Consider the following 26,186-nt stretch of genomic DNA (forward strand, 5'->3'; position numbering starts at 1 on the left):
CATTCAGCCATAGTCTACCTGCATACAGTTATCACCTATATCATTGAATTAACCATGGATTAGTTTACACCTCACAACCTCTTCATTTTTCCTCTCAAGATTCTTGCATTGTCTCACACATGAGCTTTTGCAGGACACCTATATCCAAACCATAAGAATCCCTGAATGCCCATGTGGGAGATCTCTCTTCATTGATTTCTGTCCTCAAATGCACGGCACAGCTGGGCCTTCTGAAACCTTTCTCATTAATCTCTAGATTTTGAGGCTAAGTGTGTATTTGGTCACCATGCAAATTATGAATCCTCTGGGCATAATACTAATAGGAAGCCACTCAAATAAACTGTGGGGACAAAAGAAGAGTCTGAGGATTTGGAGAATCAGCATTCAATTTCCTTCAAGCTGCTTTGGGCAAAGTATCACCCTTGACTTCCCTGAACAATGGTTATAGTTGTTGACAATGGTCCAGTTGTTGACACCTTTGCCACTCTTCCAATTCTTCTGAGCTGTTTGTTTGTTTGTTTTTAATCCGGGTCTAGTTCAGACGGTCTGTTGCCCTTCCATGTTCCTGTCCATGGGCAGGGCAACTCCCTGCCGAGAGACCACTGATGACAAGTGCCTCAGCATAAGGTCACCATGGACCCTCACATTCCTCAGAGTTTTCTCAGTAGCTCCCAGGTGGACTTTGGTTTCATCTTTGGCATTTCATTTAATGTTCCTCTTGTTGTTGACAAGTTTTTATAAATTTCACATGTTATACATTGTTTACTTATTCAACTGCCTCCTTTTATGGATTTAATACCAATTTTAGCCTCAAACATTGTGTTTGACACATCTCATTCTACAATGTACCATTAATAGCCATGTTTGTTATTTTTTTTTAATCATCCATGTTTTATGTGGCATGTCTAAAAGCACCAGAATTCAGCCCTGATGGACAAAACAACTTTAGGTCCCTTATTGTCTGTGAAGTTAACCAGTGTCATAGTTTCTAGAGCTGAGCTCTTAAAGATGATTTTTCAAGGATTCCTCAAGCAGAGAGGTGAATTCCAGGTTCAGGGCTATGAATTGAGGCTGGTGAGAGTCAGTGTCACTTTGAGAGTCTCCTCAAGGAACCTGTCCATACTCCATGCAGGGAGAAGCGAACAAGTGCTCCCTTCACTCATTTAAGACCACATAGAAAATTCTTCCTGAGGTAAGGTATGTATGGCTGGCGGTGGGAGGAAATGCCAGAGAAGAATGTGCAGGCATCTTTGGAAGACCTTAGAGAGAGAAGCCTTCCCAGGGATGACTTCTGGACAGTGGTAAATCATTCCCTGAGATTTGCAGGAGGCACATGCAGTCATGCTGGGAGAAGGAAAGAGACCCTAGGAGCTCCATCTTCTCACACTGTGCTCCCTCCTACAATGTGTTCTTCCTAAGGAAATTCAACTAGCATGGTCTGCCATGCTTACACATACAATTAGCCTCCTTCAGTACATTTCCCAGGTGAGGTCCTCTCTATGCCCTCTCTATGCCTTGGCTCTTGCCAGTGTCCTGGGGGTGACCTTGTGTTAGTATGACCCTCAGAATGTGGTCACTGCAGCCCCAGATACAGTTTAAACTCTCTTGATGTCCATTCAGGGACTGAAGTTGGACTCCTCCTGTTCACCCCCAGGGTTGCCTATGCAACCCCAGTTTCTCTCCTGGCTTCCTCTGAATGCCAGGAGAGAAACAGTCTCACTCTGTGCCAGTTGTGCCAAAATGTACCCTGTCCTATGTCTCAGGTTGGTGGCATTCACAGTGCATGGGAAGTCATGGCAGGTCTAGTTCCTGTTACCAGGGGCTTTGTTTCTGTTAGAAGACAATCCACCAAATGCAAGCCTATCTCCCCACATGCAATAGTTTAGAGAACTTTTGTCAAACCTTGTGCAGATGCAGGCTTCTTAGGTACTGAGAAATCAAGACTCGTGTGTTCCAACTAATGTCATCACAGATAGTAACAGACTTCTGCCAATGTGCTGTTTTCTGCATGTGTTTTACCTTTTGGTAAGTTCCTCACTGCTCCACTACCATCTTCCATTGTGATTGGTTTATTTTTTCCCCATCATTCCACTTTGGTTACCTTTCATATCCTTTTATCTATATTTGAAATTTATTTCATAGTGGTTCTACTATAAGTCACGACCATAAGAAAGTGGCAGTTGCTTTACACCAATTACTTTACATCAATACCAACATAGTTTGCAATGATGCTGCCTGAGTTCTATTACCATGTTCCCTCTCCTCCTACCCTCATCTATTCCTGCATATGATGCTGTTGTCACAAGTATGATGTGCATGTTGGCATTCTTGTGCTCATTTCCATTCTTGATTCAAACTATGAATATTTTCATTCATATGGTAAAATGGTAATTATTCTAGGTGTTTGTGAGAATGATGGAAAGCTAACACAACAAGAATGTAGAACCACAGTCTAGTCCCTGCATCCCCCCTCCTGTAGCTTCCCCTGCTGCCTTCCACTGAATTCCAGGCCTCTTCCCTGCAGAAGAGCTTCAACTCTTTCTGTTCTTCAGTTCCTGCTGGTCTCTGCTGCCCCCTATTGGACTTTGTCAGGGAGCATTCTAAGCAGTTGGATGGAAAGTTTGAAGTTAAAGAATTGAAACTGCCCTAAACACCACTATTGGGTTCCAGGCTGACTCCATCCCAAGTATAAAGTGCCTGGTTCTCTCAGATATCTGGCTTGTACTGGTCAAGTGCCAGGACACTGACTTTACACAAATATGCTCTGTGTTTTAACATGAGAAACCCTCCCTCTCTGTATGCCCACTAACTCATCAATAGAAGAAACTAGAAGATCCTTGCCAGGATGGTAAGTCTTGTACCTGAGGGAGAGCTATGAAAGGGTCTACTCACAGGTGCCAGGATTCTTAGGTTCTTAGAGGCCTCTCCAAGGGGACTTGGATCTAGAGAACTAGACTCTAACTGAGGATTGTGAGATTCAGAACCACTGTTATGCCCCCAGACAAATAGTCATCCTCTGCCTCAGAATCCCCAATTCCCCACTCTGCAGTGGGATAAGCACATGACATGAGAAGAACCATTGGGGATAAAATGGAGCAGAAAGCTGAAGACACCTGGGCCTAGGAAAGATGAGTGTCCTATAGCCCCAGACATAGTCTCTAAGGCCTGTGAGTAGAAATCAGGCAGCTGGAGGCTAGAGCAAGTCCTTCTAACAGGGGTGCAACTGTAAGGGCATACCTACTCCTTTTCCCCAGGAGAGACAAGCCAGGCTCCAGGGACACTGAGAAAAGGGCCAGCTAGACCCAGACTCCTTTGTCACTACCAGAATTTAGCTCTCAGTGTATGTCAGTCTGGAGCAATGGAGGGTGTAGACATCTAGAGCTACAGCTGCAACAGCTAGGGAGATCCCCTGCCCAGTCCCCTAAGAATTTCCCAGGATCCAGCCAGACCCGGATTTCCGAATTTCTGAGTGTGGCCACCATGTGAGGATGTGGTCTGTGGTGAGACAGCTGCTGCAGGTGCAGGTGCAGGAGCTGGAGGGGGGAGGGGACTTGGGACTGGGTGATAGTATAGCTGGGGATGCTATGTTTAGGGACAGTCCCTTTTATTCTCCCTGAAACCTGGGACAGTCCCTGGGGGAAACCACAGCTTCTAGATCCTAAGTAGTGAGAAAGTCATGCCCATATGGGGGTGCTGTGGAAGGAACAGCTGTAGCCCAGACTCCTAGGATGGAACCTGCCACCAATCTCCAGGTTGTGCAGAGTCCAAGGCCAGAGGCAGTAATGAGACATGTACCCTAACAGGATAAAAGCTGAACTGGCTCAGGGAACTCCCAGGGGTTGCCCACTGAGCCCTGCAAGACATCTTTTATACCACCTGGTTCATCTACAAGGTCAGTGACATGTGGGGTTTATAAGCACCAGTCCTGGCCCTCAGGGAAAAAAAAAACAACAACATTGTGCAATGGAAAGATCCAACCTGGAGATCCCTGAAATCTGATCTGATGAGTTAAGAAAAATCATTCAATTATGATTACCATCCTTCGCTTTATCTCTTTCTTCCTTCTCTTTATGATCATCATTGATAATTGTGAAGGTTCTGAGACTTTATCATATTTTCAAACTAAAATGCAAGCCAGCCACAGTTTCACAGATTCTGCAGAACACAAAAGACTCCTAGATCAGAGACAAAGAACAGATTGTCACTCACAGCAATAGCAGGTGCCCAAACAACAGCATTTTCTTACACTGTTTTCACAAAGCCATGCAAAGAAGGTCAGGTGACATTTGTGAACCTGAGTTGAGCACCCCAAATCTTTTATTTAGTTCAGCAAGCCTACCTGTTCTCTGCTCCAAAGGGAAACACTCTCTCTACCTTCCAAGATTGCTGACTCTACAAAAATCCTTGAAAATACAGTCCAGAATGAAGGTGTTCAACACTTTGGCTCAAGAAACATGAAGAAATGCAGAGCCCCGTTAACATTTTTTCCTGACAACCATGATCTATACCAACAATGGGAAATCCCATTTCCATTACCACATCCCATGGATATGGTTAGACTGATTTTCACCAAATGTAGCAGGAATTTTGATTAGTTTATAACTCAAAACACGGACCAAGCACTCCTCAAAGAAGTCTTTCAGAAAATTTACCTTGGTTGGTCTTAGCAGGCCCCTTTAATAATTGCTAAAACAAAACAAGACAAATTCCCACAGGGCTGCAGCTATGAATTTCAAGGGATGCATTTAAGATCTTATGGTATAACAAGATAATTATGGTTGACAAAAATTCACTGTATATTTCAAAGTAGCTAATTGAGAGGATTTTGAAAGTTCCCCACACAAGAAATGATAAATGTTTGAGGCAATGCATTTGCCAATGAGCCTAATCCAGTCATTTTAAATATATGTATAAATATAAATACACAAACTTAAATATCACACTGTAACCCATAAATTGTGTACAGATATTATGTATAAATTAACATTAAATGTTTTTCAATGAATTTTCTGGCAGAAAAATCAACAGGAAAACAAAAAACAGATCCACACTGCAGTCCTAAGAGCGGCAGAGCAGGGAGCTTTCTGATCAGGATCTAAAGTCCAAAGTCCTATGGATCTCAGACATTTGTGTACTAGTCTTCAGGGCATCAGAGTGCAGAGAGGTGAAGGAGCCCAAATAGCAGCAGTGCACAAGTAAGGCAGAAGAAAGCTCTATTCAATCAGGTTCAGATTGGGCCTATGTTTAAGTGAGCAGCTATCAGAGACCTGACTCTGAGATTTGAGTTTTCCATGCACCGAGCAGCCTGACATCATCTGGAAAACAGGGTCATCATCAACAAAGAATGTCCTGATGCCATTCAAAGACCATGCTTCAAAATACAACGCTAGGCTGGTTGCCTCTTGGCCCTGTGGCATCATACAAGTAGGAAAACTTTCTGAGCATCAACTTCTTCGTATTTAAATAGGGGAAGATTAAAGTGTGTAAAGCACTCAGCCAGTGCAAAAGCATCACTATTACCATTAAATTATGAATGATATACCTTCCCCTCGATGCACCCCAACTCTAAGCCTGTGCCCATCCCCCTCCTCCTCCTCTATCACTGCCTAACAGAACTCAAACTTTGGCTCAGCAGAGAGCCAGGCATAAGTCTTCCAGGTGGACCAAAGACTAGAAATGCAAGGAACAAGCTCATTCCTAGTTTCTAGCTCATCCTGCACCCCACTTCCTGAACAAACTTGGACCCTACATTCATCTTCTCTGGGTCTTAGTTTTTTCATCTGTAAAATAGGGATACTTGCCCTAAGGATACCCAAGAATTATTCTGAACCCCAAAGTGAGACAGCAAACAAGGAAACCAGCATTCATCAGACACCTGCTGGTCTCAATAATCCTCATAACCTCCCTGATGCAGAAGAACATTCTCCCCATTTTACAGACAAGAAAACTGAAGCCCAGAAGTGACCTATGCCTGAAGGGACTCAACATCTTGATCTCACCACCACTGCTTGTCTGGGGGGCACAGAATCACTCCCTGAAAGGAGGATCCTTTCCTGATTTGAGAGAGAGCCAGACAGGAGCATGCCAGGCTTGCCAACCCAGCCAAGGTAGGGTTAGTCTAAACTGGCCAGAGTGCAATGTGTAGGAGTTGAGCCTGGGGCCTGATCAGAAAAGCCACAGCCTTGTCCCCTCCTCCTGACATCAAGTCTTCTGGTGCTCCTGTTCCAATGAGCACTCGGCCAATTTCCACAGCCTCTCTAGGCCCCTGGTGACAGTCCACAAACCCATGACGCCCTTGGGGAACTAAGGAAAGATGCAAAAAGTGGTTCAGGAGGGCCCCACCCAGAGCTACAGGGGTGGGGCCAGACAGGTGGCTGCCCTGAGGAGCAGTTGGGCCCTGGATCCTTATCATAGCAGGGCAGTTAGCAGATGTCTCTCTGTAGGAGACCCCCAGGGGTAACAGCCATGGGCCCTGGATCAGGCCAACTGAGTACAGGGACAAGAACCAGTCCAGGGTGAGGAAAGGGCCAAGGGCCTCATGGACCTGTATATACTATAGCAGCCACTGCCATCAGGAGGACCAGGACTACACCCTCTATGGACCCCATGCCACAAGGGCCTCTGACCCTGAGAGCAGACAAGGCCCAGGGTAGGTCACCGGGTACTGGACCCTTCTGCTGCTGCTGGAACTGGCAGTAGATGCCCATTATAGAGGCCCCAATGGCAGCAACTGGCTGCCCCAATGGCAGCCTTGGGCCCAGGAGCCTGACCATGAAGCAGTCTGTCCAACCTGCAGAGCCTTGGAGCAAGTAAGGAGTCTTGGGGGAATATGGGAGTCTCAGTTGAAGCTGGGAATGGGTGGCAGAGGAGGAGGGCAGGAGAGGTGGCAAAAGGGGTGACAAACTATCAGCCTGAGACACTGGCCTAAAGTGCTGATTTTTTGTTCATTGTGGGTTTGTTTGAATTAATTTTCAACATTGTATTGAAGTATTATTTATCTTGGTTCCTCAGTCTTTTTGCACTAAGGATAGTGCCTCACTCACTCCCCCTAGTCCATTATTAGTATCTCCCATTTGCACAGGGTTCAGCCTTTCCACTCCTCCTTCTCCCTGCTTCTGCTTGGCTGTGCTCTGAACCCTTATGGTTTGGCTGAGCCACTGATGGTGGGAAGCAGGGATCCAGTCATCAGACCCTCAGCCAAGGATCCTCAACCAGGGCTGCATCCTGAGGTTGCCTCCTTCCCAGAACTGTAGATGCATGACCATGTCTTGTATTTTGTGACAAAAAGGGAGGTGCTGGGCAGTGAACCCAGGGATTGACCCATGATAAGCCCCTCTCTACCACTGAGCTACATCCCCAGCTCTTTCCTATGATAGTGTAAGAGAAGGGGTTTTCTGCAAAGCCGTCCCCCTCAGAATGAAGTGATGGTTTGGTTTGGTCTCCCCAAAGGATGTGCCCTCACTGCCTTGTTCATAAACATTTCCTGGGGGCCAGGCCTGGATACAACAGAGAAAGCTGGCCTGCACCAAGGGACCTATCTAGTTATGGGGGACAAACTCGTGGCCCTTTCTAGGAGCCATAGAGTTAGAGAAGGGGTGCTCCCTCTGTGGGTTGATGCCCAAGCTGGTATCACAGAAGAATGGGTGCTGGATAGTGATGGGGTAGCTCAGCAGACACACTAGAGCTTCACAGAGAGTGTAGGGCATGGGCACCAAGGGAAGCAGGGAGATGCTGGGCTGAAGCAGATGCAACCCCTAGGTCTGGTGCCCCAGACTAGGTTCTGCTGTCTAAGTGCAGGCTTTGGGGGATTTAAGTCAGAGTCAAACTTGTGCTTTGGAAAAACCGGCTGAGGTTTGGAGTCTGTTGTGAGGCCAGAATTGAGTCCAGGGCAGGGGGGAATCTGGGAGTTGGTGAACTGGGACCACAGACTGCTCCTAAGCATGGGGAGAATGTGCTAGTCCACATGCCAAAATTGCTATGAAATTAATGAATGAATTTAGAGCAATGATACCTGGGAGGAATGGGCACTTTCTTGAACTGTTTATAAGGATTTCAATGTACAACAAATTCAGCAATAGGCAGCAAGTCATGAAAGAAACTGGGCTTATCTACAGTGTGTAATTCCATTTCTCAAAATTTATCTTAAGGGAGAAAATAAAGCCATAACCAAAGATTTACAAACAAGACCGTCTATCTAGCTTAATGTTATTAATAATGGGAAAAATTGGAGATAACACAAATATCCATGAGAAAGGGTGTGACAGAGCAGTGTGGCATATCATAAAGCATCTTACATAAACCTTCAAAGTTATATTTGTAAGGTAGACTCTGGCAACAAGTTACTGCTTAATAATGTTATTTTAATAATGTCATGAGAAAGGAATCAATTTCATAAAAATTGTTTCTGAAGCATATTTATTAATAAGAAAATTCATTTTTAAAAAGATAATTGTGTGCATTTTCAAAAGCCTATCTTTAAAATTTGAAGATTTTTTTTAAAAAACTTTAAAATTTTCCATAGTATGTCTCTGGCTGGTATAGTTTCACTTCATTTAAATTTTAGTTTTATACCTTTCTGACTTTATTAAAATGTTCACACAGAGAAATATTGCATTGTTGTCATCTAAAATAATTCTAATATAATAGTAACAGTTTTTGTAAATATATAAGTACTTTCCTCAAAAAAAAAAGAGGGGCTGAGGTTGTGGCTCAGTGGTAGAGCACTTGTCTCCAACATGTGAGGCACTAGTTGCAATCCTCAGAACCACATAAAAATAAATAAATAAATAAAATGAAGGTATGTGTACATGTACAACTTAAAAATATATAAAAAGAAAAGAAAGAAGTATATTATATACAGAAGATAAAAAGTAAATAGCAGACATTTTCTGTTACCCTCTCTCTCCTACCACCTTTCCCCGAAAACCTATTCCAATTTCCATGGCCACTGTCTTGTTGGTCTGTATAGTTCAATTCTTTCACTGTATGTGCATTCTTGAAAACACACACACATACACACTCAGGGGGAGAGTTGGTGTTGAGATTTTATTTGTTGAAAATAAACTCATACTCTCTATATTACTCTAGAATTAGGTTTTTAAGCTATCTATAATTGATTTTTCTAGATTAGTCCATATGAATCTTTGGTATTCTCATAAATAGCTATCTAGGGAAAGTTTGCATGTACCAGAATTTTGTAATCATTCCCCTTTTAAGGGTCACTTCAGTTGTTTCCACTAGAAAATACGCAAGTGATGATGCATTAAAAATCTGGGGGTGGGGAGTCAGTATAGTGTACTTCTGTATCTCTAAAGATTAAATGCCTAAAAGTGAAAATTCTGGATCTCAGAGGAATTCCTTTGAGATTTTGTAGATAGTTCCAAACTACTTCCAAAAGGCTGCTCCAATTTATACTCACTACAGTGAAAGACAGTGCCCTTTCTCCTACCTCCTTGCCAATAATGTGACATTGTTGATCTTTCTTTACTTTACCCTTGTGTTAAGAATAAAGGGAATGTGTTTGATTTATTATTTATTTCATTATTGGTCAAATGTTTATCCTTTCTTATTTTTGACTTAGTGTATTCCTCCTGTGAATTAAGAAGTCATTATGTTGCCTGCTTTTTTACTCCATTGCTTGTATCTGATTATATTGTCTATAGAAACTTAACCCCTTGTTTAGAAAATGTGTTATAAATATTTTCCCTTGGTCTATTTTAGAACTTTTGTTTATGAGGTCTTCCACCATAAAGTGGTTGTTAAGCCTATTGTGTCGCATTGGTTTAGCCTTTTCTTGATGGTTTCTGTGATCCATGCCAAGTTTAGGAAGGTGATTTTTATTTTGATATGATAAAATTATTCTTCTATTTTGTTCTAGTACTTCTGTTGGTTTGGTGCATGTGTGTTTAATTTTATCTGGAGTTTGTGTGCATAGGCATATAACTTTTTTTATTTGCCAAATGGAAAGACATCTGTTGAATATAAATGAGATTTTTATCAAATGCTAAATGATGACTTATCACATTCTCTCTGTGGTTCTCTTAAAGTATTGGCTTATTCCTGCATCCTTCTACTTTGTTTTGATTATTTTAGCTTTATGATGTGTTTTTGTATCTGCAAGGGGAAACAATGCATAATTAGTACTGTTTTGCAAAATACCCACACATACTCTCCATCTTTCTTTCTGTTGAACTTTGGAATCAATTCCTAATTCTCAAAAATCATTCTTTTGGTGTTATGTTTGTAATTTCTGGGAATACATGGTTGATTTGAGATGAACTGATACCTTTATAAAGCTCTGCACTTTTACCCAGGAACACAACATGCTTTCTATTCACTCACTTTTATGTTCACTAGTCACATAGTCTTGTATTTTATTCACTGAAAATCTAGTGTTATTTATTTATAAATCTTAGTTATGTGTTGGTGTTTCGAATATAATCTTATTGGAATTGAAAATTTCCCACAATTTCATATCCTAAAGTGTTACTTATGCAGAAGAGAAATCTATTCATTTTTACATGTCACTCTTATGTTCAGCCACTTTAATTCTTGCATGGGTTTTAACAGTTCAACTAATTCTCTTAAGTTGGTTGGTTTGTTTTTTAGTAGACTAGCACATCATTTGCAGGAAACATTTTCACTCTCTTTTCTTAATACTTACAACTTTTTCCCCCTTCATCTCCTTACATTGGGTAGAATCTGTTGAATATTGAAAACTGTGAGTGAGCAACTTTCCTGGTTTCCTGCCACAAATGTTTTTTTTTTTTTTCCTTTACATATGAAGGTTGTTGTAAGTTTTGGAAGACACCTTTTAATAAGTTGAGGAAATTTCCTTGAATACCTTCATGCAAGGATAAATGTTTCCTCTCTTATTCAGAAACAAGGGTTGGGTTCATATTAATATTACACTAAAGTCTGACTTGCCCAAGACAGGAGGGGTATAGGACAGACTGAGAAATGTCAGAAGAGCCATTTATCTAGAACAGGGAGCCGGATCCCAGCCCCAAAGACATACCACAGTGATTGAGATATGTCTTCTACACATATTCTACACTAATTTCAAAGAATCTAGGTGCATGTCTTTAATACAAACATTGTCAAATAGTCCTGATGCTAAGGTTAATTCCCAATGCAGTGAATAATCTTCCAATGTAATATAATATCTTTATTTATAAAGATAAAATCTCACTTGGCAAAGCCACCATCAATTCTTAGAGTATAACTTCTGCAATTTTCTTTTTATTTTTCTTTTGATTATCTTAATGGTACATTATGTTGTGGTATAAGGATACACAAGGTGATTCAATCAGGGAATGACTAAGATGACTCCAGGCCATTGACTTGGAGACAAATTGCTGAAATGAGGACACTGCAGGGGATCAGATCTTCAAGGAAATGTATTTAATTGGAAGTTGTTGATTTCCAGATGCCTGCAAGACATTCAAGCAAAGATAGGTTCAGGAATCAAAATATATGTAGATCTGTGGCTGAGAAGAAATGTCAGAGCAAGAAAGAGGAATCTGGGACCTCTGGGCAATTGTGGAGTGCATCAAATCAAAAGAGAGGGAAGAGTACAGAGGAAAAAGCACCTGGTAATAGTCTAGGGTCATCAGCTATGCATGGGTCAGAGGGAAAAGGAAGCTATGGGAGCAAGAGAGTGGGCCATCTCCATAATCAATGAGAAGAGAATGACCAGAAAAAGGGAACTCCTGCAGAGACCTCAGGCTACTGGGAAAGACCTACAGATTGAGACAAGGGTCTTTTAGATCTTGACATAAGAAATTTCAGGAAAATATGAGGGTAAGAGCTAAGGGAGTCCTACCATGTTCCAGCATGAAAAACAGTGCCTGGGGTAGGTGGGTGTTTCATAGGAATTTTGGATAGATGGATGAATGGATGGATAAATGGAAGTATGTATGGATACAAAGAGTGGTCTGAAATATCAGGGAAGGTTTCATGAATGTGGTGGGACTGTGCTATGTCTCCACAGGTAGAAATGCAAGTAGAAGAGTCTCCATGTGGAGGTGCCTTAAGTCAGGCATGACCCAGTGTAGTGGGTCCAGGGAAGAAGCTGTCATGGCTGGATGATTGGGGTTTGTCTAAAGGATATTCAGAAGTTCTAAAATGAGGCCAGGAGAAGTTGAGCAGGTCCAAGTCAGCTCAGGACTCTCTCCCACCTCACATAGCCACTTAAGAATATGCTTCACTAAGGGATTCTTGGCAGCAACTGTGCTTAGCCTTTCTGTCAGCACTGAGAACCTCAGAGATAGGGGACATACTTGGGGTATCTCCAATGCCATGGGCAATGCATGCCTGGGAGAGGAGATGAGTGTGTGGAGGGCCAGTCAACAACCTGCAGTATGCCAAGGACACAACCCCACCCGTCACACTCAATAGTTTTCATTCTTGCCCAACCCCTAGGGGCAAACCCCAGGTGCTGACCCTGTGGGTTTTAGTCCAAGCCTCAATCACTGTGGTATGTCTTCGGTGGTGGGACCCGGCTCACCGTTCTAGGTAAGTGGCTCTTCTGACTTTTCTCAATCTGTCCCATACCCCTCCTGTCTTGGGAAAGTCTATTTTCCCTCTCTAAGGGCTTCTTACCCTCTTCCCTACCCTGTCTTAAGGACAGATCACTTACCTTTTTTCATGGGGTCTGGGGGAGGTTGGTGATTGCGTGGTAGCCAGCAGAAAGGGTCCCAGCAGCAGAAGGAGCCACCTTCAGATTCCAAAAGCGGGATATGGCCTTGTCCTGAAGGCCTAGGCTGGAGACAGGGACAGGGGTCCCTTTCCCTCCTCTGGGGCTGAAAACCAAGTGGGGACCAGGGTCCATGTTTAATTAGGGAGCACTAGACCTTAGAGAGAGTCCACAGGCCCCCAGAATCCAGGCTGAGGGCTGGATGTTCGTCCAGTTTGGGAAGGCTTCAAAGAATTCCCAGGGACAAGATTGGAGTTGGGACCCTAGCCCCTGGGCACTCAAGAGGTTATCCCAAATAGACACCACCAGAAAACAGAGAGAGAGAGAGAGAGAGAGAGAGAGATATCTGGCTCACTCTAGGATGCACCTGTCTGGTTCTCTAATGGGCCTTGAGGGCAGAGGGATTCAGAGCCAGATTAGACTAGGCAAGGTGTCCAGAGTCCAGCCTTCCCAGGGTGGTCCTCAGGAAGAAGCAAAGACTCACCTTTCCCTGGAGCCCCTTAACGCTGGGAATTGAGACCTTGATTATTCATGCATCAGACTCTGCCTTCCTCAAAGTGCTTGTTAAATTCAGGAGATGATAAATGAGTAAGCAAATGTAAGGCTCACAGAACTACTTGGCTGCTAGGTGAATTCAAGAGTCATTAAGAACTATGAGGGTGGGTGAGGGCTTCTGTGCCCCATAGTCTGTGACAGTGAGCAGTCCCAGGAAGAGGCAAAGGGTCTTGTAATGAGGAGATGGCAGACTTGGAGGAGCCCCCACTTGTCTGGGTAGAGCACAACTCCTTGCCAAAAGAGCTGAGAGGACAAGGATGGAGCAGAACCTGATGTCAAAGAGGACAGGAGGTTTCAGGAACCCTGTGAACTGAGTACAGGCTCAAGGCTTCCCACACCCACCAGAACCATCCTTCCATCCTGGATGGACCAGGAACACTTAACAAAGGAGGTTCTGGGTACTAGAAGGATAAAGTAAGGTAGAAAATCTGGACTGGTAAACTAAGCCTACAAAGGGGAAGGATACAAGACTATCTGGGAGAGGTAACTTGGAAGGTGCTATCTATTCTCCAGGTGGCTTAAGTTCACAAGAAAGGAAAGAAAAGGGAAGGAGAGTCCTTGAATGGATAAGAAAACCACAATGAAAATGATTGCAGAAACTTTGGGGCATCCCCAATACCTGGGCTGTCCTCTGCTGACCCACACCACTTCTCTATCCACACAGGTCAGCCCAAGGCTTCCCCCTCGCTCACTGTATTTCCACCCTCCTCTGACGAGCTACAGACCAACAAGGCCACACTGGTGTGTCTGATCAATGACTTCTACCCGGGTGCTGTGACTGTGGCCTGGAAAGCAGATAGTACCACAATCAGCCAGGGTGTGGAGACTACCCAGCCCTCTAAACAGACCAACAACAAGTACATGGCCAGCAGCTACCTGACCATCACGCCTGACAAGTGGAAATCTCACAAAAGCTTTAGCTGCCAGGTCACACATGAAGGAAACACTGTGGAGAAGAGTGTATCCCCTTCAGGATGTTCTTAACCTTTTGTCCCTCACCCCACCCTCATGATCCTGGAAGTGAAGGACCCTGGTGAGGGACCCCTCCCTTTCCTAGTCTTCCCACTAAGCCCTTCTCTCTGAACCCACTGACTGCTCAATAAAATATCCTATTGTGAATCAGAAATCTTGCTCTATCTCATTTGTTCTTATCCTTATTTTAGTTGCAATGGCCTCAGAGTTCTCAGTGTAGGGTGAAGGGTATCCTGGCACCCAGTAGGAAAAGGAGGGCCATTTGGATAATCTTCTGGGGTATAACCCCAGGAGTATCCTTCCTCAACCAAATACCCATCTCCCCAACTCTCTACTGTATTCCTGAGCCCCCATCACACAGGGTCACACCAGGTTCCTCATTCCTAAATCTCATCAATGAAGACCTACTCATGTATCATTTCACATTTCTAATGTGCCAATGGTGACTGGTTATGTCTCTAGGCAGAAAGGTCACTGCTCAGGGTCCTAGATCCCCTAAACCCTGGGGCTTGGGGCCTTGTTTATTCATGCTTCAGACTCCTGTCTTCCTCAAAGGACATGCATGTGTGTTAAACTCAGGAGATGAGAAATGAGAAAGCAAATGGAAGGTTCAGAGAACTACTTGGCTGCTAGGTAAAATCAAGAGTCATCAAGGGCTGGGGCTGTAGCTCAGTGGTAGAGCACTTGCCTTGCATGTAGAAGGCACTGGGTTCAATCCTCAGCATCACATAAAAATAAACAAATAAAATAAAGGCATGCTGTCCATCTACAATTACAAAAAAAATAAATAAATAAAAAAATAAAAGAGTCATCAGAGTCTGTGAGGATGGGTAAGGGCTGCTATGGCCCATAGTCTGGAAATGAGGAGCAGTACCAAGAACCCAGCAGAGGCAAGGCTCTGTGAGATGCCATCTCCTGCTCATCCCATCCACCAAACCCACCATAGAATTGGTGAGTGAATTCTCTTTGCTCATGAGGACTGTGAGCAGATATTTTATCCCTGCAGAGTGGCCTTGGCTACCTAGAAGGGAGAGGACTAGTAAGAAGAATGGCAGTTGGCCATAATGAGGTATTAGGGATAAATAAGGGGGACTCCAGGAGTTCAGCTGCAAGCTAGTGGCAGAAACATTAAGGTAAAGAAGACCCTTGATCCAAGGTCATGGTCTTAGCAGGAACAAAGTTTGAACTTTCCATTTCCTATGAGAAACCCTTTTGGGAGACTGTTAACCAAGTGAGTTGTCCATAGTTTCTTATCACCAGGGAATCATGGAAAGGCTTGGAAAATGAAATCTACATGTTCATTTCTCAGACTTTCACATTGCATGTCAGCTAAGTAAAGATACAACTTCTGCAATAGGGAAAACAGCTAATATAATAAAACAATTTTCCACATTGTGTTGACCCTCTTCTCCACCCTTGGGAGTCCTATAATATTCAGAAAGAGACTCATATTTCATGGAGCTAAGTAGGGGAACATAGGGTAAGTCAGAAGCATATAAGAATGATCACTGAATGATCCGATGGATATGAAATTAGGCTTAAGATTGACAATATCATGATGTTGGAATGAAACCCTGAAAGATTGGACCACAAGCTTCCAGGATGAAGAAGGTTTACAGTTAATTGATGGCTAAAGTTGTTTGATGGTCATCCTGTAAAAGGAGGAAATTTAAATGGAAATGGGTGAAAAAGAAAGAAAGAAAGAAAGAAAGAAAGAAAGAAAGAAAGAAAGAAAGAAAGAAATTAAACAAGTGAGAAAAGGCACCAAATTAGGCACAGAATCCGCATTCATTGATTGTCCTAAGGAAACTGTGTCAGAGATCAACTAAAGACAAGAATTGGGTATGGGACAGAATAAATCAGGGCAGAATGAATGTAACAAAATATCTACAAGTAAGGTTTAGCTTCCAGGAGGACTAAGAGCCCCCAGATTCTCCATCCCACAAGGCCCACTCCCTTCCTCTCTCAAGTGGCTCAGACAATCATGTGCACCTCTAGCCCAAAGTCAGAGACACACTCTCAGGGGCCATGATAATGGGTTAGGGAACCTAAATATGCATCCCTATCTGTCTCTATTAGTCCTCTGTACCCCAGATGCTCACAGGGCCCCTCTCCGAGTGTCCGCCTCATCAAGACCATGGCAAACGTACTCACCAGAGCTGCCAAGATGGAACTTGCAAACACAGGGAGTTCTGGAGTCAAAATGGGACAAATAAAGTGGTCCTCCTGGAGCTTGATTATGGCCATCCCTGATCCCAAACCACAGCTTTAATATGCCTCAGCACTTAACTGACTCCAAGTCATGGATATAGAAGCTGAGACCATCCAATGACATATCAATGGCCTCAGTGGATACAGTGGCAGGATCTACCTCATCCAAAATCACCGTCCCAAGAATAACCTCCTCTTCATTTTAAAAATTGGTGTTTACAATGAGAATTTTCAACACAAAAAGAAAACAGGAATAATAATGACTCCTATGGTTCTCATCAACTACCTATCAACATTATCAATTCATGGATGATTTTGATCCACCCACAAAATTAACATCACCCTTACATGATATTTTGAAATAAATGCCAGACATCTTCTCTTTTCATCTGCAAATATTCCACTTCTGTTCTGGAAAGATGAGACATAACTAAAATATGATTATCTAACCTAAGCAAAAATTTTCAAAGATATCTTAATATCAAAAGTCAATCAGGGACTCACAAAATCTCTCCCAAATATCATACATGTATTTATTTTGTTCTGAGTATAGTGCTGTTGTTATAGTGCTGGTTCTTCCTCTGTGTGTAGGAAACTGAAATGAGAGTTGAAAGGGTGCTTTCTGCATGTGGTCTTGACATCGTCGTCTGCCATAGTCTCCACATCCCTCTGGTGGCTCCAGGACAGCAGGAGCTAAGAGGAATGAGCTGTTGGTCCTGGTACTTTCTCAGGTTCCCACACAGCTCATGGCCTCCCAGAATTGTCACTGAGGACTTCTGTTTCTTCCTTTCCCAAAAAGTGGTTCTTCCATGGAGAACATGAAAAGGTATAGTTGACATTTTGGTGAGGCCTTTTGCCAGGATGGTGGTTCCTGGGAAGGACATCGTGTAGTGGTCATCACTCAGTAAGCGTAACTTCCCTTCCTGCAGGTTGCACAGATGCAGCTGGTTGGGGGAGGGTCAGGGCAAGGCAGAAAGGGGTTTTTGCACGAGTCTGTGTCATAGTGTTGGGTGTTCGGCGGAGGGACCAAGTTGACCGTCCTAGGTGAGTGATTTTTTTGCCCTCCTTTCTCTGCTCTCTCTAAGTTTGGGGACAATTTTCTGCTTCTTTATTCTTTGTCTGTGTCCTGTCTCTGACCTGGGACAAGTATTCTCCCTGGATCTTAGTTCTGGGACACTGAACTCTACCCTATCTGTTCAGATGCTTGTGATTGTCTCAGTGGCTTGTAGGCAGATATTCAATCTCTGACTCCAGAGGCAGGGGACTGCACAGAATGACCTACTAAGATTCCATTGTCTGTCTGCCTGTCTCTCTGTGTTGGCATGCCGGTCCATAAGAAGTGCTCTGATCTGTTCTCCCTTGTTGAGCACTTTTTGGTCTAATTAGTTTGTAAGGGGATAAACTTCAGGCCCTATCTAAGGGCAAGAGGAAATAAAAGACATTGTGGGACTGAAAAGTGGTGAAATCAAAGACTTAGGACACTAAGGGAACAACATGTCATAACTCAGCTCAGGCACCCTGGACTGTAAACTCAGGATCAAAGGTCAGAAAGGAGGTAAGAGGTAGAAGGGACCCCAAACCTTCAAGTACTGCCAGGGACAGAGCCCAGACAAACACTGGGTTTCAGGAAACTTAGGAGGAAGAAAAGAAGAGGAGACTCTGGATAACAGATAGGCAGGAGAAGAGTGAAGATGAGAGTGGTGGAGGTGGGTCTCCACAGGGCACATGCTGCAGAAGCACAGGCTCCTGAGTTTACACATGGACAGGTCCCAATACAGGAAACCTACAGATATGACCTGTAAAAAGGAATTCTGGTCTCACTCTGTAAAAAGGAGGTGGGCTAAGCCAGACAGACAGACTTTGAGGAACAAAGACCCTTACCCACAGCAGAGACTCAAGAAGAAAAACATTAGGGTGAAAATGGGTTCGTTAGTAAAAACTCTGGCCCTCAAAGCCAAGGAAGAAGGTCAGAACTCACTCATAATAAACTTCCAGAGAACTATAGAAAGAGAATACAGATGAACCAGAAAGATGGCAGAAAGACGCATGGCAGAAAGGCATGGGTGACATATTTGTGACAAAGCCCAAGATCTAAGAGGTGCCAGGTAAGGTGATACACAGGTATCCTGGGTTGTTTAAAGGCCGTGAACATGGGGAATGGCTTGAGGAATTCCCCAACACACTTCTATATCACACATGCTCCAAAAGAGTCCCTGAAAAAGAAGACCCTCCTCACACACTGGGTGTAGGGGCTCCCGGGTGGACACCAGAACACTGATCCCTTTTGCCTGGTCCATCTTGCAGGTCAGCCCAAGGCTGGGCCCTCGCTCACCCTGTTCCCACCCTCCTCTGAGGAGCTCCAGAGCAACAAGGCCACACTGGTGTGTCTGATCAACGACTTCTACCCGGGTGCCGTGACCGTGGACTGGAAGAGAGATGGCACCAAGGTCACCCAGGGCGTGCAGAACACTCAGCCCTCCAAACAGACCAACAATAAGTACATGGCCAGCAGCTACCTGACTCTGACAGCAGATGAGTGGAAATCTCATAAGTCATTCACCTGCCAGGTCACTCATGAGGGGAGCACCGTGCAGAAGAGTGTGTCCCCTGCACAATGTTCCTAGGTCCCAGACCCTCACTCCACCCTGGAGCTGAAAACCCCAGGGAAGCTTCTCTCCTCCCACCCCTACCATCCCAGCCCTTCTCCCTCAACCCAGAAAACCCTCAATAAACATTCTCCTTTTCAACCAGAAAACATGGTCCTGTTTATTTTAGTTTACACACTTCCCATCTTAACTTTGACCATCCCATCAAGTGTACACAATTAGACCTTGAGACCAAACAGCCAGGAAAGGCTCCTGATATTACCCTGGCAGATCCACAGGATTTTCTACAGCAAGGGAATGGCCCACAGCAGGAACCCAGCCTGCATATTTTCACCTATCCACCCTGTGTTTGTTCCTCTTATGCAGACTTGTTCACCTCCCCACTCCCAAGGATCAGTCTCTCCTTGGATCCCCAAGGCCTCTGGGAGAATATGTGAGCTCCCTTCCCTGGAGCAGTCTGGACATCACTCCCCCCTCGAATATCTTTTCATCTAAGGTCTAAGCCCCCATCACTGAGGCCATCCCTCCTTTGTCTCCCTTCCCCCACCTGTAATCCCTGTCCTTGCTGCCTAGAGCCACTTGCTCTTTCTTCTGTGACCACCCTACTCCTACCTCACTGGGGACACTGCCTGGACCCCATAGCACTGCCCACTCTTGGCCCCATAGCAATTCTTAATAATATATTCAGTCCATGAGCCCCTGGTGATTCATCCTACAGTCCCCTCTTGGTACCACTCATCTATGTGTGTCCCTCACTTTTCCAACTATTTTCCAGTCCCCTGAGAGGCAGGAATCAGTATTGCTTCTAATGGACGCACCATAGGTGCCCTAAGGTTGTCAGTGGGTTTAGTGTGTCCAAAGACAGTAGCCACATTCTGGGATTCTTCCATGTGCTTGTGTGCAAGCTGATGCACCTTCTTAACAACTTGGTGTAGGCTCCCTGCTGTTGAATCAACACACACACATAAACATATATGCCTGTGAACAAACACACACCTTTCCACACAAAATGCATACAGCAAGGTCATAACTTCCTTATACATTGTCATGTTGAGCACCTCTCTGAGAGAATCAGGAAGATTCCAGGTTTCAGGAGAGGCAGTAAGGCTCCCTGGTGTCGTGAAAACAGATCACCTAGTGTCCTGGAGTTCCAGGCTAATGGTCTCTGTGGTAGGCCACTCACCTTGGGGAAAGGCAGGAATTTTCTGTGCATTCCAAGAGGACAGGAGAAAGCTTGGGAAAGGCTTGCTCAGGGAGCAGCAGGTGACTTTGGAGAACTAGGGAGGTGCTTATTGAGGAGGACACTTCAGGGATTCTAAGCAGCCAGGTGTGAGTCCCCCTGTGAGTTCTACAGGTTAATGGGCCAGCACAAGGCAATGCATTGAGGGCCTGGTGCTGGGAACCCATTCTGTTCATGTCCTTCCCGTGAGGCTTACCATGTGTGTCTCTAGGCTGTAGGTGCACCCAGTGATGGTGACAACATGACCAGAGGCTGACTGATTCATGCACAAAGGACATGGTGTAGCAGGTATGTGCACAGGTGAATGTGTAAATCAGAAGGAGGTCAAGGGAAAAGCAGAGGTACCCACACTTAGAGCTCATGGAATAAACTCTATTGGAAGCAAAGGAAATCTACCAATCACCACCCAGGAATCTGGGCCATTCCAGTTCTGAAGAAGCACCCTGCAATTCAAGGAGGGGCCACACACAGAAACAAGAAACAAACAATGCACCAAGGGCAAGGTCAATGGATGGAGCTCAGGAACCTGCAGCAGGACCTGGGACCTTGATGGGAAATGTGATTCTCTATCCAACCCCCAAATTCCCATTCATACTTTCATCCCTGTCAGTATAGAAATCTGTAATCTTTGCCCTTCCTCCTCATCTGTCACAACCTCCTGGCTGAGGATATGGGGGCATACAGGAACCTTCTCATAAGTCCCAGTTGCACACAGAGTTCAGAGCTCCAGTATCTCTATATAGGAAATATGCTGCTCCCCACTTGCTGTTCCTCCCAATCTTCCTCGTCCTCCTGTTCCTGACATACTCAACACCAGCCCACCTAGGCCACCCAGCTTCTTCCCCGCAATACCATTAGCTGGGAACACTGATTTCACATACAGAAATTTAAATAACAGAAATAATCAGTGTTAAATATATTACCTTCAAGTTACATTCTTAAAGTGGCTGCCATATATTTCCCTTAAATTAGGATCATCATTCATAAGATTTATATTGCTATTAGAATGTTGTATTATTAGAATATTACATGATGGGTGTTTGTTCAGTATATTCTTGGGACATAATTTTGAGTATTCTCTGAATATTTAGGAGAGAACAATAAATCTTGGAAAACATGGGTGTATTTGAGTCATCAAATATATATATATATATATATATATATATATATATATATATATATATGAGAGAGAGAGAGAGAGAGAGAGAGATTCATCCAATCAGTAATTTTAATATTTTCATATTTTTTTGGAAATTACAAAAAAAATATAAAGATGAGGAGAAAGTTATCCAGAACCCCCATCACCTCATATAATTGCCATTAATTTTTTTAAAAAATTCTACACTTTCATTTTCCATATCATAATAAAAATATATAAATGAAATTAAATAAAATCCTTGCCATGACTCTGGTCAAATTCCACAGCCTCCAAAGAGGTGATGTTCTAGGTCAAGCAAAAGCTACCAAATCTCACCCACCCATGGCCTGAGCAGCCCCTGTGAAAGGAGGCTGAACCCTGGGCCTCTGATGCAGCTGCAGGAGGGTCTGGGCCATGGTGCAAAAAGGGGTTTATGTACAGATCTATGTCACAGTGTGCTGTGTTCGGCAGCGGGACCAAGTTGACCGTCCTTGGTGAGTTTTCCCTTCCACTCCCCTTTGGGGTCCAAAGCTAAATTAGGGTAGATTTTTCTCTCCTTTCTAGCTTTTCTGGAGCTGAGGTTTCAACCTGTGCAGGAATCTGTTATCTTTTCCCCTCCTCATCTGCTTACTCATTTTCTCCAGTCCATCCCCTATTCTTAGTTACTTTCTGTGGCAGGATAGAAATGACCATTTTCTGTACCCTGCTGGGAATTCTCTCTGGCCAAGGAACTCTCTCATGGAGTTTTCTTGTCTGAACTTCAGAATATCCACCCCCTCCATTTGCTGAGGTCTCTGAGCCACAGGGTTCAGAGACACCAAGAGTCTCAGGCTAAAGCTCTAGGGGTACGGGGTCTTTAAAGGGGGAGGGGAAGTGCTTGACCTCCCAGGGTCTATGCACCATGATCCCACCTATGGCTGCTTCCACCCAATGAGCAGAGACTTAGACTGGGGACTTGGAATGAGGGAGAAGGAAATAGAAAGGAGACAGGGATGGAGAAAGAACTTTGTGTAGAAAGGTGAATCCAGTTGTTGGGTCCCTTCTCCTGCTGCCCCACTAGAGTTAGGATGCCTGGCCAGGGTGGGGTGAAGGACTCACAAGCTAAATGTGTCCACTCTCCATCCTACAACTGGAGGGGAGACCCAACAGAAGATTCCCAGGGAAGACATCCTGCTAGGCAGAGATAACAGGGACTGTTGGGACAGGAGATGTCCCAGGACTGTCACATCCCCCAAGAACTTCAGATAATAGTGTGACACTTTAGAAGTCACAGCCCCAGGCTAAGTCCCAATTCCATGGAAACCCTCAATTTACTGGACTCCTTGGGATCCAGACACGGAGAGTCACTTCCACTTGGGGTAGGCAGCCCAGAAGGGTTCTGTGGGCAGAGGCTGCAATAAGGGTGCCAGGGGAATGTGTGAGCATGAAATGGGCACTTCCTCTGTTTCTCCTTTTCCTAACAAGTGATTCTTCCATAGTGAAGAGAAATACATGCGGGTGATCTCTTTGTGAGGCTTTTTCTCAGGACAGGTGGCACCTTCCAAGAATGACACATGTACTGGTCATCTTTCAGTGATTTTCACCTTCTTCTCATGAAGATGCCAGGTCTATCAGATGCTGCCTCCAGCACAGCTGCAGCTGGGTCTAAGGGGGTAGGGATAGAGAAGGGAGGGGTTTTTGCACAATCTTGTGTCACAGTGCTTTTGTGTTCGGCGGAGGGACCCGGCTGACAGTCCTGGGTGAGTGATTCCTTATTCCTCTTTCATTGTTATCCATGAGGATTGTAAGAGTTTCCCCTGGTTGTGTTCTTCTGTGTCTTGTCTCAGCCTGGGGTTAAACATTCTCCATGGAATTCGGCCCTGGGGCACTGAACTTTCCTTTTCTGTTCAGAACCCAGCAAAACTCAAATAGTACCCATCACCCTTCAGCTCTGACATCAGAGGAAAGGAACTGGACAGGATAACCTTTGGATACTCAGCTCTCTGTCTCTTTATGGCATATTTTTTCCTAAGATGTGCTCTGTTGTTTCATCTTCTGTTGGCCTAATCCCTTTCTGATGAACTGTGTGAGCATATGCACTGAGGCACTATCTTATGGGGAAGAGGGACCAGGTGCTATGAGGAGCTGAAATTAGCTGAATTAGGAAAGAATTGGAACACCTAAGGCTGGGAAATCAGAGGTCAGAATATCATGTGCCAAGGCTGTAAGACTCAAGAATACAGAACAAGAAACAAGGTAGGAGTTAGAAGGGATTCTTAAGCCTCCATGGGTTTCTAGGTAAAGGGCCCAGAGCTGTATTGGGACTCATGAAACTTAGTCAAGAGAAAGAAAGGAGGAGACGACTGTATATATGATGCTGGGTACACATTCACAGAAGGGCATGATATAGCAAAGTGAGCTCCTTAGAAGTATGAAATCCTGAACTTATAGAAAATAGTTCCCAGTGCAGAAAACCTGTATCTAGCCTGTAAACAAGGACTCTAACCTTGAGGCCATGCCAGACAGACAGACTTTTAGGAACAATGACCCTTACCCATGGCAGAGACTCAAGAGGAGACTCATAGTTGTGAAAATGGGCTCCTTAGTAAAAACACTAACCATCAGAGTCAAGGAATCAGGTCAGAACTGACCCATAATGGAATGCTCTGGAATCTCAGAGAGCTCAGAGGACAGAAAGAGATGACAAATGGGCCAGACAAGATGAAGGGGGAGTCAGGACAGGAATGCAAGGGTGACATATCCGTGTGAAAGGCTATGGTCTAAGAGGTGCCAGGTAAGGTGATACACAAGTGTCCTGGGTTGTTTAAAGGCTGTGAACATGGGGAATAGCTTGAGGAATTTCCCAACACACTTCTATATCACACATGCTCCAAAAGAGTCCCTGAACAAGACCCTCCTCACACACTAAGTGTGTGTGTCCCCGGGTGGACACCAGAACACTGATCCCTTTTGCCTGGTCCATCTTGCAGGTCAGCCCAAGGCTGGGCCCTCGCTCACCCTGTTCCCACCCTCCTCTGAGGAGCTCCAGAGCAACAAGGCCACACTGGTGTGTCTGATCAACGACTTCTACCCGGGTGCCGTGACCGTGGACTGGAAGAGAGATGGCACCAAGGTCACCCAGGGCGTGCAGAACACTCAGCCCTCCAAACAGACCAACAATAAGTACATGGCCAGCAGCTACCTGACTCTGACAGCAGATGAGTGGAAATCTCATAAGTCATTCACCTGCCAGGTCACTCATGAGGGGAGCACCGTGCAGAAGAGTGTGTCCCCTGCACAGTGTTCCTAGGTCCCAGACCCTCACTCCACCCTGGAGCTGAAAACCCCAGGGAAGCTTCTCTCCTCCCACCCCTACCATCCCAGCCCTTCTCCCTCAACCCAAAAAACCCTCAATAAACATTCTCCTTTTCAACCAGAAAACATGGTCTTGCTTATTATAACTTACACACTTCCCATCTAAACTTTGGCCATTCCATCAGATGTACTCAATTAGACCTTGAGACAATATGGCCAGGAAAGACCCCTGATATTTCCCTGGTAGATGCTTTCACTCTCACCCAAGCTCCACAGAATTTTCTACAGCAATGGAATGGTCCTCAGCAAGAACACAGCCTGCATATTTTCATCTATCCACCCTGTGCTTGCTCCTCTTGTGCAGACTAGTTCACCTCCCCATTCCAGGGATCAGTCTCTCCTTGGATCCCCAAGGCCTCCAGGAGAATGTGTGAATTCCCTTCCCAGGGACAGTCTGAACATCACTTCATCCTTGAATGTCTTTCCATCTCTAGTCTAAGCCCACATCACAGAGGCCATCGCTTTTATATCTCCCTTCCCCCACCTGTAATCCCTGTCCTTACAGCCTAGAGTCACTTGCCTTTCCTTCCATGTCCATCCTGCTCCTCCCTCCCCAGAATACAGCCTTGGTCCCCATAATCCCTCTGAATATCACTCACTGAAAGGAATTCTTAACCCCTAGATCCTGTTTACTTACTCCACACTCTTCTCTGTGTGCCCTGTTTGGCTATTTTTTTCTTTTTCAAAGCCCCTCAGAGACATGGATCAGCTCTACTCTCTACTGTCCCTTATGGCCAGCTCAATAGTTCCCTGTCTTTAGTTCTTCATGTTCAGCAGTTGACTGCTAGTCAATGAGTGCTTCAGATTACAGCCAAGTGTTGAATTCCAGCCTTACATCTTGCATCAGTCTTTGAACGGACTCCTCTCATTTGGAGCTCTGTGTTAGTCTTATTAAACAGGTTATTGTCCTGGCAGCCCTACACAGTGGGGACCTGAGCTATGAGACAAATGAATGCACACGTGAAATCCCATGCATGCACCCACATATGTTACAGACATGAGCACATATACACACATTCTCTATTGTACATCCTTCTGGGGTTTAAAATGGGCACCCAGGACCTTTTTAGATGCCTCAGTTCCACACAGGTCCCCAGCTCCACTTTCACTATGATATAAACAAGCTCTCTCTCTATTTGCCCAGTACATTCCCCAAGATGAGCTGAGCTGGGGACACAGCCCCTTCCTGGACCAGACATTAGCAATGAAACCAGTTGTGAGGTACATTTATGCCTTCTCCCTATCCCACTCCCTTTTAGGTGGATGGATTCTATGAACCAAATACTGTGTGATTCCATGTAAGGAGGGGCCACCTCTTGACACTCTCCCATGTATTGTACCTGTCCTCTGAATAGGTGGATAGCCCCTAGATTCACAGTACAGCTGTAGGTGGGTCTGAGACTGATGATAGGA

The 26,186-nt window shown here is 44.7% G+C and overlaps 1 protein-coding gene and 1 gene segment (V, D, J or C); both read left to right on the forward strand.

The window, feature by feature from the left end:
- Positions 1 to 14,369, forward strand: part of LOC113197387 (uncharacterized) — a 519,021-nt gene extending 504,652 nt beyond the window's left edge. The window contains exons 7-8 of the mRNA XM_077796452.1: positions 12,465 to 12,516; positions 13,917 to 14,369. Of these exons, the coding sequence (XP_077652578.1) occupies positions 12,465 to 12,516; positions 13,917 to 14,236 (372 nt within the window). The 3' untranslated portion in view covers positions 14,237 to 14,369. The remainder of the gene's footprint in view (positions 1 to 12,464; positions 12,517 to 13,916) is intronic.
- A 7,495-nt stretch (positions 14,370 to 21,864) lies between these two features.
- On the forward strand, positions 21,865 to 24,818 carry LOC113197385 (immunoglobulin lambda constant 3-like). The segment is given in 2 exon segments: positions 21,865 to 21,913; positions 24,389 to 24,818. Coding segments are annotated over 2 exon segments (369 nt in total).
- The last annotated feature ends 1,368 nt before the right edge of the window (positions 24,819 to 26,186 follow it).

Source organism: Urocitellus parryii, chromosome 3 (genome assembly GCF_045843805.1).
Source record: "Urocitellus parryii isolate mUroPar1 chromosome 3, mUroPar1.hap1, whole genome shotgun sequence".
NCBI lineage: Eukaryota > Metazoa > Chordata > Mammalia > Rodentia > Sciuridae > Urocitellus > Urocitellus parryii.